This window comes from Pangasianodon hypophthalmus, chromosome 26, assembly GCF_027358585.1.
Source record: "Pangasianodon hypophthalmus isolate fPanHyp1 chromosome 26, fPanHyp1.pri, whole genome shotgun sequence".
Lineage (NCBI taxonomy): Eukaryota > Metazoa > Chordata > Actinopteri > Siluriformes > Pangasiidae > Pangasianodon > Pangasianodon hypophthalmus.
The window spans coordinates 260,412-274,850 of record NC_069735.1 but is presented as its reverse complement, the minus strand read 5'-3'; the positions used below and the strand labels follow the sequence as shown (position 1 = coordinate 274,850).

Sequence of the window (14,439 nt, the reverse complement as noted above, 5' to 3'; positions counted from 1 at the left end):
CTTCACCCCGGTCAAGCCCTTTTGGACTCTGGAGTGGAAGGTAATTTTATGGACATTCAGTTCGCTCTCCAACTTCACCTGCCTGTGTCTATGCTTAACCAGCCCATCTCCGTCAGTGCTCTCAATGGCCAAACTCTCTCCACTATCGCACACACCACCGGTCCGTTAACACTCATCATGTTGGGGAATCACTCGGAGGAGATATGCTTCCTTCTCGCCGACTCCCCGCTCGCTCCTGTTGTCTTAGGTCACCCCTGGCTCTCGCTCCATAACCCTCACATTAATTGGCGTTCCAGTACGGTCTTATCATCGAGCGAATATTGTCATGCTAATTGTCTTGTGTCTGCCTGTTCGTCTGTGTCTAGTTCTGTTTTCCAGAAGGAGTCGGTGGATCTGTCTAACGTGCCCAAAAAGTACATGGACCTGAAGGGAGTGTTCAGTAAGTCTCGGGCCGCTTCTCTCTCGCCGCACCGTCCCTATGACTGTGCCATAGATTTATTGCCAGGTAAGTCTCCACCTAAAGGCAAGTTATACTCGCTTTCTGTCCCAGAAAGGGAGGCCATGGAGAAATATATTTCTGATTCTTTGGCAGCCGGGCTCATCCGTCCTTCCTCCTCTCCCGCAGGGGCTGGGTTCTTTTTTGTGGGCAAGAAGGACGGTTCTCTGCAGCCGTGTATTGATTACCGGGGGCTGAACAGGCACTCTTTAATGACGTGCTGAGAGATATGGTTGATCAGTTCATATATGTCTACCTGGATGACATATTGATTTTTTCCTCCTCTCTCCAGGAACATGTTCAGCACGTCAGGCGAGTGCTCCTTCGGCTGCTCGAGAATGGGCTTTTTGTCAAGGCGGAGAAATGCGTTTTTCATGCACAGTCTGTTCTGTTCATCGTTTTGTCTGGGGGGGGTGTGCATGGATCCCGATAAGATCAAGGCTGTGGTGGATTGGCCAACCCCTGGCTCTCGCAAGGCCCTGCAGAGGTTTCTGGGGTGCGCCAATTTTTACCGGCGTTTCATTCGCAACTTCAGCCAACTCGCCGCCCCTCTGACCGCCTTGACCTCCACCAAGACGGCGTTTAACTGGTCGAGCGCAGCCCACGCTGCTTTTACCAACCTCAAGAGCCACTTTGTTTCTGCCCCTATTCTTATTGCCCCTGATCCGTCTCGTCAGTTTGTGGTGGAGGTCGACGCTTTGGAGGTGGGGGTGGATGCGGTTCTGTCCCAGCGCTCCTCCGCGGACGGCAAGATGCATCCATGCGCCTTTTTTTGTCATCGCCTGTCTCTCGCCGAACCGAATTATGACATTGGTAATAGAGAGCTGTTGGCGATTAAGTTGGCCTTAGAGGAGTGGCGTCATTGGTTGGAAGGCTCGGGGGTGCCTTTTATCGTCTGGACTGATCATAAGAACCTTGAATGTATCAGATCGGCCAAACGTCTTAACTCCAGGCAGGCTCGGTGGGCTCTTTTTTTCGGTCGTTTTGTTTTTTCCATCTCGTATCGTCCGGGCTCTAAGAACATCAAGCCCAACGCCTTGTCCCGAGTTTTTGATGGTTCCGATCGGCAGACTACTCCCGAGCTTATTTTACCCGAGAGACTTGTGGTCTCCACCGTCACTTGGGAGATTGAGTCTAAGGTCCGCACGGCCTTACAAGGGGTAACGCCTCCGTCAGGGTGTCCATCGGATCAGTTATTTGTGCCGGAGAGGTCTGACGTCATCCGCTGGTGCCACTGCTCCAAGGTCGCTTGTCATCCAGGGATTAGTCGTACTGCCTTTTTGGTCAAACAACGGTTCTGGTGGCCATTGATGGCTCGTGACATTCGGGAGTTTGTTTTGGCTTGCTCGGTCTGTGCCAGTTGTAAGACTTCCAATCGTCCCCCAGAGGGTCTCCTTCAACCGCTGTCTGTCCCTTCTAGACCCTGGTCCCACATAGCGTTAGATTTCGTTTCCGCCCTCCCTCTGTCCCAGGGTAACCCGGAGGTTTTGACCGTGGTGGACCGGTACTCGAAGGCGGCCCATTTTATTCCCCTGCCCAAATTGCCTTCTGCCAGGGAGACGGCGGTTACTGTCGTTGATCACGTCTTTCGCATTCATGGCCTCCTGACTGATGTGGTTTCTGCCAGGGGTCTCCAGTTCGTTTCCAAATTTTGGAGAGAGTTTTGTCGGTTACTGGAGGCGAGTGTTAGCCTTTTGTCTGGTTTCCACCCTCAGAGCAACGGGCAGTCCGAGTGAGCCAACCAAGATCTGGAGCGGGTGTTACGATGTTTGGTTTCACAGAACCCGTCCTCTTGGAGCCAACAGCTCTCTTGGGTGGAGTACGCACACAATTCATTGCCAGTGTCATCCACGGGCCTTACTCCGTTTGAGTGTAGCTTAGGGTACCAGCCACCTATTTTTCCCAGCTTGGAATCCGAAGTCGCGGTTCCCTCTGCCCACGCCTTCGTCCAGAAGTGCTGTCGCACCTGGAGAACTGTTTGTCAGACACTTCTCCGGGTGGGTGCGCGCAACAAGGCTCAGGCTGATCGCCACCGGTCGAAGCCTCCCGTCTACGTCGTCGGTCAAAAAGTGTGGCTTTCTAGTAAAAATATTCTGTTCCGCTCCGTTTAGAGTAAATTGGCTCCCAAATTCATTGGCCCATTCATTGTCACTAAGATTCTTAGCCCAGTGGCAGTCCGCCTCAAACTTCCTCCAGCGTACAGGAGAATCCATCCTGTGTTCCACGTGTCCAAATTGAAACCTGTTTTTCACTCGCCTATTAATCCGCCAGCCCCTGTTCCCCCCCCCTCCCACTGCGTTTCGTAGATGGGGAACCCGCTTATTCGGTTAACCGCATTCTGGACTCGAGACGGAGGGGACGTTGTTTCCAAGGACTGGGAAGGTTACGGTCCGGAGGAGAGAAGTTGGGTCCCGGCCAGGGACATATTGGATCACTCCCTTATCGATGATTACAATCGACGGGTAGGTTCTCCTGGTAGCGCCGAGAGGCACTCCTAGGAGGAGGGGTACTGTCACGGTTCATGGGTTCACCGGCCCCTTCTGGCCGTTTCATGTACTACGGTTGATTAGTTTATTGCTTTTAGCTGCCACTCCTTACCGGCTCTATTTATACCTCAGCGTTTGTCCTGTCTTTTGTCATTTCGTTGTTTTCATGTTTGTGCTTTTCACAGTTCCGCGTTTGCGCTGTGTGCCTTGAACTCTGGAGGATTACTGTTTCCAGCTGGCTTCCTTGGACTGTCCGCTCAGCCTGTTCATTATCTGCAACCTCATTAAAAGCCTCAGTTTACTCGCTATTGAATCCGCCTGGAAGACCATGGAAGACACCTAAAGTGGATGATTACAGAATTCTTTCCTTTTAGAAGAAAAACCCCTTCACATCATCTAGCCAAGTCAAGAATACTCTGGAGAAGGTAGGCGCATCATTGTCAAAGTCTATAATCAAGAGACGCCTTCATGAATGTAAATACAGACGGTTTACCTCAAGATGTGAACCACTGGTAACATTCAAGAACAGACAGGCCAGATTAGATTAGTTAAAAAAATAATAATAAAAAAACCCTCTAAAAAAGCCTGACCAGATCTGATGTACCAGAACGATGGAAAGAGAAAAGTATGGAGAAGGAAAGGAAAGGCTCGTGATCCACAGCATACCACATCATTTGTCAAACATGTGGAGGCAGTGTTATGGCATGGGCAAGTATGGCTGCCAGTGGAACTGGGTCACTGGTGTTTATTGATGATGTGCCTGCTGATAGAAGCAGGATGAATTCTGAAGTGTGTAGAGCTACTTTCTGCTCAGATTCAGTCAAATGCTGCAAAACTGAGAGGACGGCGCTTCACAGTACAGATGAAGGCAAAGAAATTAAATGTTCTTAAATGGCCGAGTCAGTAACCTGACCTCAACCCAACTGAGCTGCTTTTCACTTACTGAAGATAAGACTGAAGGCAGAAAAACCCACAAACAAGCAGCAGCTGAAGGTGGCTGCAGTAAAGACCTGGCAAAGCATCTCCTGGGAGGAAACTCAGCATGTGGTGATGTCCATGGGTTGCAGACTTCAGGCAGTCATTAACTGCAAAGGATTTGCATCTGAGTATTAAAATTAATCCTAATATTTATGATTGCTAGTTTGTCCAATTACTTTTGAGTCTGTGAAAAAGGAGGAACTCTTTAAAAAATTTCCTAAACAGGGAATGCATATCAATATCTTGATTGCTTCATTTCAAATCCATTGTGGTGGATTTGAAAGTGAAAAAAATTGTGTCACTGTCCAAATGCTTATGGACCTGACTGTACTACGTGTCTTTGCGTGGTTTACTTAATTTCTGTAACTACACAACAAACTGGTGAGGAAGATGGCCGTTCATCTTCCTCCAGCCTGCCTACAGTGCCCCTGATAACCTGCAATCCACTTTATGACATGGATTAAAATGTTCCAGAATCACCTGCTTGTGATTAATGTGGAGGGAGATAAGTGGCCTGATGCCCCTAAGCATGCTAATATGCTCCACTGTCTTGGTTCAGAGACTCCAAGAATCTTTCACATGCTATCTGATGCAGGTTTGTTGTATGCACCTGCCCTTGCTGCTTTACAATCTCACTTTGCACCTAAATTTAACGTCAATGCCGAACGGCATAAGCGTTTGTCAGAGGGAGCAATGGCCAGATGAAACTATTGCACAGTATTCAATTCAGTTCAATTTTATTTGTGTAGCACTTTTAACAATGAACATTGTCACAAAGCAGCTTTACAGAAATATATAATTTATGGATATAAATTTTAAATTTATAAACTTATTCCTACTGATCACTAACCCTTAACCCTAACCCTAGGCATGTGGCTTCATTATGAGAAATGCTATCTCTACGACTTCAGTGTGAAAGAGGATAAAAGGTTTAGGGTAATAATAGATCATTCAGATTTGAGAACATTTATTACCTACGTGGAAATAGAATACAGAAAGAGAATACAGATGGCCAGCCAAGTGGAGAATACTGTGGCTAAAGTTACCAAGTTAAAGAAGTCTGCCGAACTACCAATAAAGAAAGTGAATGTGAAAAAGAAAGAGCACACAGAAAAACATGGGCACTAGCGAGCAAAGAAAGAAACTCAAAGGGTCACGCGGAAGCGCGGTCTAGGTGCAGATGCTACTGATGTGATTCCAAGTCACACTTAGCGCTAAACATGCAAAATGTGAAATGTAAAAAAAAAAAAAAAGCGTTGAAAAATGGTAATTTTGTCATTCTGCTGGAAAACGAGATGTTAAAGAAATGAAGAGCTAGAACTCACTTTTCTGTACATGACCTTTTCTGTAGAAGATTAAAGAGTTTATTGTTGTATGCACAGTAAAGCACAATGTCTGTACAATGTCATTCTTACTCTGCATTCCTTCTATTGATACTGTACAGATTGTGTTAATTATTACAGTTTGGCATAAAAAACTGTGATCCTGGCAACCCTGACTATACAGAAAAAGCTTGAGATCTTGTCTTATAGATGATTTCTTCTGCATCATGAGTGAATCTCTGTTGTATTCTGTCCCTCAGTGTTTGTTCAGCCTTCCCCCCATCAGGTTATTCCACAGCAGATGTTGGGTAGGACACTGGGTGATGCTCCCACTGTGATTAATTGCCCGCACTGTCTTCAACAAATTACCACCAGCGTGTCTTATAAACCTGGAAATGCAGCATGGGCCATGTGCTGCCTGCTTACACTGTTTGGGTAAGACACAACATCAGATTAACTGCTGGAGTAATTCAGTGAGTCACATGATTAAATCCAGACAGCACTGAGCAGTTAGCTCTATTCTATTCTATTCTATTCTATTCTATTCTATTCTATTCGATTCGATTCGATTCTAAGCTTTTCTATACATTTCTATTCTATAGTGTCATCAGAAAACAGTCCTGCTTCTTGTACAACATTGTAATATGCAAATGATGATGTATTGAATATTCAGATTAGTCTGTAATGTCATCTTCTTCACCCTGAAGAGAGTTGACCATACTGGACACTGATGGAAAAAAGCAGCTGCATATTCTCAAAACCCATATAGTCCCACAAACTCCAAATCAACACTAACACTTCTATAACAAGTTGCAGACCTTGTGTAAGTAAAAACACTTTCAACAGAAGGAACGATGCAGCACTCAGAATACACAAAGCCACAGCCTGGTGCACATCACACAGCAGTTTAGTGACTCTGGACTTGACTGAGATTTGACTTGGGCTTTAGGTGACTTGATTTAATTATAAATGATGATCAATGCTGTGATTATTTAATGAGAATAAAATAAAAACACACACAGTTTATTACCATCGTTGTATTTACATTGAAAAATGATTTGTAGCTAATTTATTCTATCCTTGGACTTAAAGCAAGCAATAACGTCATTACTGAAATAGAAATCTTTCGGATCATGATCTGTAAGATTAAACTGATAAATGTGACGTGCTCATGCATTTTGTGTGGATGCAGACAGTAGAAGCGTTTGATGTGTTAATGGGCGTAGATAAATGTAATAAATAAATTTATTCAGTTTTCCTTTGAGATAATTAAAGTAACATGCTGGTAACAGTGGAAACTAACGTCTTATGAAACGTCTTGATAAACAATACATTTTCCTTTATTTAAGCTTTGTGCCTACTTGTCCCTTAATTCTCCTTACAATCTGCGATTAAAGACAAAATAACTGAACAATATTTACTTGCATTGCTACACTGCTGTTGAGACGAGGATGTGATATATTTTGAACAATAGGCTGCAGAAATGGAAAACAGCTGATCCCTTGACACACACTCCCCCAGGCTTCCTGTTTCCTGTAAGCCTGCTGTTTGGTCAGAAATGAAAGCTCCTGCGCTGTAGAGGGTGGAGTGGTGCAGTAATGTATGAAGAATTCAAAATCTGCTGGAAACTCACTCTTACTCTTTCTCTTAGAGCAAACACAATTCCAAAATAGTATTTTCCTAACTTCAGGTGACGGCTTAAAATTCAAGTCCTGTTTCTTGCAGCCTGGATGTTTTGTCCTTATCTTTGTGGATGTTATTTTATGTCAGCTGACATAAATATAAATGTGTTACTTTAACCAGCTACTAATTTAAGAGACAAAAAAAACCATACAAATCCGTTCTGTATTTGTTGTTATTGTGTCAATTTATCTTACTGTATTCATGAAAACCAATGCAGTAAACATGCAGATTACACTGATATAAAAAAACCCCAATAAAAACATTATACAGTCTATAAAGCCCATAATGACAATAGTACATATTACTCCAGATTACTGTCTCTCTTATCAATTACATCTGTCTTTTATTAATACTTTTATTGTAGGTATTAAAACCAGAAAGGAAAAATGATCATTAAACCAGTGAGTGGTAAAGAATAACAAAAAAAGATGAAGAATGGAAATTTTACAACATCTATCACATGGACAGATAAATATTCATAATGAAGTGAAAAGGTTAAATATGTTTTATTAATTTCTAAGTAAATCTCTGGTCACACTCTGAATTCCTGAAATTAGCCATTTCTACGTTGCTTCTCTGAACAGGACACATGAGGAACTTATTCTCTGTAAACCTGGTCTTCAACATAGTGATTGGCGAATCTAATGATGTCAGTCATCGCCATGAGAATCAGAATATCCATGGCCGTGTCGTTGGTAACCTGCTCATGGTAGTTCAGCACAGGAAAGATGCAGTTCATCGGGACTCCCAGTTTATGACTGCACTCCTCCATCTAAGATAAACAGATACAACATGACTTATTGTATTTGAGGAACTGGGGTTAGGAGCCATATCCATGCTGTTTTATCTGTATTTCAAATAACCACAAAGTTAAAGGTTAATAATAAAGCATATGCCTGTTAAAATGTTCTCTGGTGGTGGAGAATATCATGGAGTAGATGGGAGACCTACATAAATAAAAATAAAAGGAGGAAGAGATGGCTGTTGCTGTTGTTCTCACCTTCTCTTTAATTTTTTTGCTGGTGTAGATCTTACGCAGGTTCTCGTTAACTAGAGGGCATGCTTTATCCACCATGGACATGACGACCACTTGAGGAATCTCTGTTGAATCACCACAAACACCTTTCATTTACAGCATTTAGCAGACGCCCTTATCCAGAGCGACTTACATTTAACTGAGCAGTTGAGGGTTAAGGGCCTTGCTCAAGGGCCCAGCAGTAGCAGCACAGGGATTTGAACTCACGACTGTCTGATCAGTAATCCAACAGCTTAACCACTGAGCTTCCACTGCCCTATTTTATACATAATCCAGGTTTCATTATTTAATATGAAATTCTAATTATGTGAAAACTCACCCAAGTCACGTGCTTTTTCCCGAACAGCTCTCATTTTCTGGATAACGTCGTCACTGATGAGGGAGATTCTGTCAGCTGGTAGAACACTCACCAGACAGTGCACTTTGTCTTTCAGGCTGGGGTTGCTGATGTACTTCGGGTCGCCTTTATCAATGGGTTTTACAGGATTGAACTGAAAGAGCAAAAACGCTCAAATACATAAATACTCAAAATACTTGATATTTAGGGGTAAGGTAGACCCCCATAAGTGTTCTTTTAATTTAGATGAGTCTGAATATTACTTAGCAAACAAAGTGATACTACACATGAATCATTCAGTAACTACAGTGAAAACTGGCATTTAGTTATGAGAAGGTGTTTAGTTATGAGAATGAGGATTGTTAGTGTGCTTTAATAAGGAAAAACATTCCTTATTGCTGAGTAAGACAGAAAAAAATGAGAAACGTTGATTATGTAAGTAAGTATGGTTGTCCAACTAAGTAGAGGACTTCCAGGGCATTTTCCTTACAGAACTAGTGATGTTTTACTGTGCAGGGCCTACCATGGAGGTGTCGAAGGCGTGCACTGGGCTAACATCTAAGAATTCTCGCACATGCTTATGGCTTCATAATTATGCATCCAGTCAAGACACTAAAATTCTTTACTCTTAATTTTTTCACATCTTATATACCAAACTTATTGTGTAGAATACAAAATGTTCTTAATAAATCATTTACTTACAGTATAGCCATCTTTCACATGACCTTTTAATATTTTGTTTATGTCTTTTGTTTGCACTCCCTTTGACTTATCTTCTTCCAGACCCATGATGTCAGTAAAGACAAATGGATAGAAAGATCCAGGCCCACCTTTCTTCAGCCTGTGAATTTTAAACTGAACACAAATACAGGAGTGTAAAGATTCTGTTCAGGTTATCTAAACTACAGTTAAATCATGAATCAAATGTATACACTGCTCAAAAAATTAAAGGAACACTTTGAAAACACATCAGATCTCAATGGGGAAAAATATCATGCTGGATATCTACACTGATATGGACTGGGTAATGTGTTAGGACCAAAAGGATGCCACATCGTTTGAGGGAAATGAAAATTATCAACCTACAGAGGGCTGAATTCAAAGACACCCCGAAAATCAAAGTGAAACAATGATGCAGCAGGCTAGTCCATTTTGCTGAAATTTCATTGCAGCAACTCAGAATGGTACTCAGTAGTTTGTATGGCCCCCAGGTGCTTGTACGCAGGACTGACAACGTCGGGGCATGCTCCTAATGAGACGACAGATGGTGTCCTGGGGTATTTCCTCCCAGATGTGGACCAGGGCATCACTGAGCTCCTGGACAGTCTGAGGTGGAACCTGGAGGTGTCGAATGGAGCGAAACATAATGTCCCAGAGGTGATCTATTGGATTTAGGTCAGGCGAGCGTGGGGGCCATTCAGTGGTATCAATTCCTTCATCCTCCAGGAACTGCCTGCATACTCTCGCCACATGAGGCCGGGCATTACCGTGCACCAGGAGGAACCCAGGACCCACTGCACCAGCGTAGGGTCTAACAATGGGTCCAAGGATTTCATCCCGATATCTAATGGCAGTCAGGGTGCCATTGTCTAGCCTGTTGAGGTCTGTGCATCCCTCCATGGATATGCCTCCCCAGACCATCACTCACCCACCACCAAAGCGGTCATGCTGAACGATGTTACAGGCAGCATAACGTTCTCCACGGCTTCTCCAGACCCTTTCACGTCTGTCACATGTGCTCAGGGTGAACCTGCTCTCATGTGTGAAAAGCACAGGGAGCCAGTGGCGGACCTGCCAATTCTGGTGTTCGATGGCAAATGCCAATCGAGCTCCACGGTGCCAGGCAGTGAGCACAGGGCCCAGTACAGGACGTCGGACCCTCAGGCCACCCTCATGAAGTCTGTTTCTGATTGTTTGGTCAGAGACATTCACACCAGTGGCCTGCTGGAGGTCATTTTGTAGGGCTGGCAGTGCTCATCCTGTTCCTCCTTGCACAAAGGAGCTGATACCGGTCCTGCCGATGGGTTAAGGACCTTCTACCTGTCCGGCTCTCCTAGAGTAACTGCCTGTCTCCTGGAATCTCCTCCATGCTCTTGAGACTGTGCTAGGACACACAGCAAAACTTCTGGCAATGGCACATATTGATGTGCAATCCTGGAGGAGTTGGACTGCCTATGCAACCTCTGTAGGGTCCAGGTATCGCCTCATGCTACCAGTAGTGACACTGACCCTAGCCAAATGCAAAACTAGTGAAAAACAGTCAGAAAAGTTGAGTAGGGAAAGGAAGTATTTGGACAGTTTTTGTGATTTTGCCTTTATACTCCATCACAATGGATTTGAAATAAAACAGTCAAGATGTGATGGAAGTGTAAAACTTTCAGCTTTTTTTAAGAGGTTCCACAAAAATATGGCATTTACCATTTAGGAATTACAGCCATTTTAAGCAAAGTACCTCCGTTTTCAGGGGCTCAAAGGTATTTGGACAGTTGACTGACCAGAAGTTAATTGAGCAGGTGCGGTCCATTCCCTCATTACTGCAAGACAAATGAAGCAGATAAAAGGTCTGGAGTTGATATCAGGTACTGAGTTGGCATTTGGCAGCTGTTCGACTGGAGCTACCAATATGAAGTCCAAGGAGATCTCAATGCAAGTGAAGAAGGTCATCATTAGGCCGAAAAAACAACATAAATCTATAAGAGAGGTAACAAAAACCTTAGGTGTGGCCAAATCAACAGTTGGGTACATTCTTAAAAAGAAAGAAAGCACTGGTGAGCTCAACAACATCGAAAGGCCTGGAAGACCATGGAAGACAACTAAAGTGGATGATCGAGAAACCTTTCCTTGGTGAAGAAAAACCCCTTCATAATATCAACAGAAGTGAAGAACACTCTGGAGAAGGTAGGCGTATCATTGTCAAAATCTACAATCAAGAGACGCCTTCATGAATGTAAATACAGAGGGTTTACAACAAGGTGCAAACCACTGGGAACATTCAAGAACAGGAAAGCCAGATTAGACTTTGCCAGAAAACATCTAAAAAAGCCTCCCATGTTCTGGAATAAGATTCTTTGGACTGATGAAACCAAGATTAACTTGTACCAGAATGATGGGAAGAGAAAAATATGGTGAAAGAAAGGAACAGCTCATGATCCAAAGTGTACCACATCATGTGTCAAACATGGTGGAGGCAGTGTTATGGCATGGGCATGTATGGCTGCCAATGGAACGGGCTCACTGGTGTTTACTGATGATGTGACTGCTGACAGAAGTAGCAGGATGAATTCTGAGGTGTATAGGGCTGTACTCTCTGCTCACATTCAGCCAAATGCTATAAAACTGATAGGACGCCGCTTCACAGTGCAGGTGGATAATGATGCTAAACATACTGCGAAAGCAACTCAAGACTTTTTGAAGGCAAAGAAATGGAATATTCTTCAATGGCCAAGTCAGTCGCCTGATCTCAACCCAATAGAGCTGCTTTTCACTTACTGAAGATAAGACTGAAGGCATAAAGACCCACAAACAAGCAGCAACTGAAGGTGAAGGTGTCAGTGAAGGCCTGGTGAAGCATCTCCAGGGAGGAAACTCAGAATGTGAGTTTTTAGAACATGGGCTCCAGACTTCAGGCAGTCACTGACTGCAAAGGATTTTCATCCAAGTATTAAAATTATGGTTATATTTACAATTATGTCACTTTGTCCAAATGCCTTTGATCCCCTGAAAATGGAGGTACTTTGCTTAAAATGGCTGTAATTCCTAAATGGTAAATGCCATATTTTTGTGGAACCTTTTAAAATAAAGCTGAAAGTCTACACTTCGATCAAATCTTGATTGTTTTATTTCAAATTCATTGTGGTGGTGTATAAAGGCAAAATCACAAAAACTCTGTCATTGTCCAAATACTTCCAGACCAAACTGTATATCCTCTATAACTGAATAAGTTTTGGTCTTATTCAACATTCACTGACGTTCAGGAAAACATGAGCTAGGCTTGAAGTAAATATTTAATTGTTTAGTTATTACCTTTAAAGTGAAGCTCTGACTTTGACCAGCTGATGAATCTGCCAGTGCACCGGCGGTGTTGTATCCTTGGAGGACGGTGTTGATGGAGTTGATTAAACTCGACTTTCCTGCTCCGATTGGGCCGTGAAGCAGAATCTTCAGCTCATGGACTTCTGCAGTGCCTGGCTGGAAATCCTTCAGTTTCCTCAACATCAGATGTTTGTTATCTTCACTATTTAAGAAGTAAGAACCAAGAGATTAACATATTTTCCATGATCTACTAATTACAGCTTTAAGCACACAATGATCTTGTCTTTGTGTCTTTTTGCAATCATTGATATTACCTCCACGCCACTGGCCGCCATTGACGATCGAATTCTGCGATTTTAAAAAAATGAATTCCAACATTACACGAGATTGTCTTTGACACTACAATCAAGTGTTTATTTCTATGACTTTCCTTAAATATCATATTTCTGCAGTAACTTACCAGGATCTGGTTTTGGGGTTGGTTGTTCATATTGATTCAAATTGAAGAAAGCACGAAACAACTGATCAAGCTGCAATATCAGTATAAACTACGCATAAATTTAACTGTTTAAATAGAGAACATTGTAATAATAACAATAACAACATTAATACAACAGCAAAATACAATAAAACAATAAAACAATAATAACAAAGCTTTACTTTACTGGTTTGAATTATGAACTGTGATTGCGTCAAGTCAGTTAGTAGTCCATTTTCTTACCTGATCCATGACACTGGCCTCTGAACTGCACCTCAGATGTGTTGTTGCTTTAGTTCTGTGTACAAATGTGTCACTGAATTAAATTACTTGGTTATTAATACATACAGGGACTCACGTCTATATTTAATTTTCACCGTATCACTTGTACAGTGAAACTGAATCTGCAGCTGATCAGTGAAACTGCTGGTTACATCCATCAGGAACAGTTCAGTGAAACACCACTAGAGGACACTTCCTCAGCTGTCACAGTCAGGCTTTAGTGTCAGTGCTGAGCTGTTGTTTAGTATTTGCCTTTTGTGTATGACTCCTTATCTCTCTATTTACCCGTTTTATTAGCTCTTAGATTCTGGATTGTGGCAAATGATGGACAAACAAAAAGATTTTGTTTGTCCATCATTTTGCCTTTAACTGCCTCTGACCTCTTTCATATCCTCTGACCAGCTTTTGATTTGTTAACGTGGAATTATTTTATCAATTTGTAAATACATTGCAAAAAGGATGAAACTATTTCTTTTGCTTCTTCAACATGGTGAGCTATGGCATTCATCTAAACATGCTGATTTTTTCTAATTGGAATATATAGCAAGCTCTCTCATTTATGTAATAACAATGTAATGAGAAAAACTTAATGATCAGTGCTTTAGAATGAAGTCTTTCTTACCTTCTCCTCTGCTCTGGCTGTAGAGCTGAACCTGTGTGCTGCTGCTCCGGCTGTGTGAGTCTGCGTCACTGATATAAAACTGGAACTGGGTGTGACTCAGATATTTCCTTCCACTTTCACTTTCCCAGCACTGCAGTAATTCTCAGTCACTATAAACAGAATCAAGTTCAAGTTCAAGTTCAGTTTATTTATATAGCACATATAAAAACAGCCACACGACTGACCCAAGTGCTGTACAGAGGTTCAGAAAAAGAATAAAATAAAAGAGAAATCAGCACCACTAAACACAATTAAGACAGGGTCTAGCCCCAATAATACAGTGACTAAGAAAATATATTAGTAAGACAAGGGGAGCAGAGTATATACATTTTGAAGACAAAATAATAGGCAAATACCATAATAGAAGATTATTTATAAGCCAAGGAAAACAGATACGTTTTTAGGAGAGACTTAAAAGTGGTGAGAGAAGGGGCTAATCTAATCTCTAAAGGCAGGTTATTCCACAGCCGCGGCCCAACCACTGAAAAAGCTCGATCCCCTCTGCGTTTGAGTCTGGAGTGTGGGACTAAAAGAAGACTCTGATCGCTAGATCTTAAACTTCTGAAAGGAGTATATAGGTGCAACAATTCAGATAAGTAAGTGGAGGCTTGATCATGTAATAATTTATATACAAATAAAAGAATTTTA

General features: G+C 42.5%; 1 protein-coding gene and 1 long non-coding RNA gene across 2 annotated transcripts; one reads left to right on the top strand and one right to left on the bottom strand.

The window, feature by feature from the left end:
• The first annotated feature begins 4,216 nt into the window (after positions 1-4,216).
• LOC128317569 (uncharacterized) lies at positions 4,217-6,630 on the top strand. Its single transcript, XR_008301072.1, has 2 exons — positions 4,217-5,717; positions 6,129-6,630. It is a non-coding gene; the product is annotated as an uncharacterized LOC128317569 (long non-coding RNA).
• Positions 6,631-7,119: 489 nt separating this feature from the next.
• Positions 7,120-13,851, bottom strand: LOC128316967 (interferon-induced protein 44-like). Its single transcript, XM_034300399.2, has 9 exons — positions 13,753-13,851; positions 13,092-13,146; positions 12,831-12,900; positions 12,685-12,718; positions 12,362-12,572; positions 9,041-9,193; positions 8,321-8,492; positions 7,966-8,066; positions 7,120-7,737 (listed from the first exon to the last, which is right to left on the bottom strand). Exons 2-9 carry the CDS (start codon positions 13,098-13,100, stop codon positions 7,564-7,566), a joined length of 924 nt encoding a protein of 307 aa, XP_034156290.2. The 5' UTR covers positions 13,101-13,146; positions 13,753-13,851; the 3' UTR covers positions 7,120-7,563.
• Positions 13,852-14,439: the final 588 nt, after the last annotated feature.

Excerpts from the sequence above, each read along its gene's own strand:
- LOC128316967 (XM_034300399.2), bottom strand. Across the intron at positions 12,573-12,684 it reads TGGCGGCCAGTGGCGTGGAG|TGAAGATAACAAACATCTGA; the intron begins GTAATATCAATG and ends CTTCTTAAATAG. Across the intron at positions 9,194-12,361 it reads GTCAGAGCTTCACTTTAAAG|TTTAAAATTCACAGGCTGAA; the intron begins GTAATAACTAAA and ends ATTTGTGTTCAG.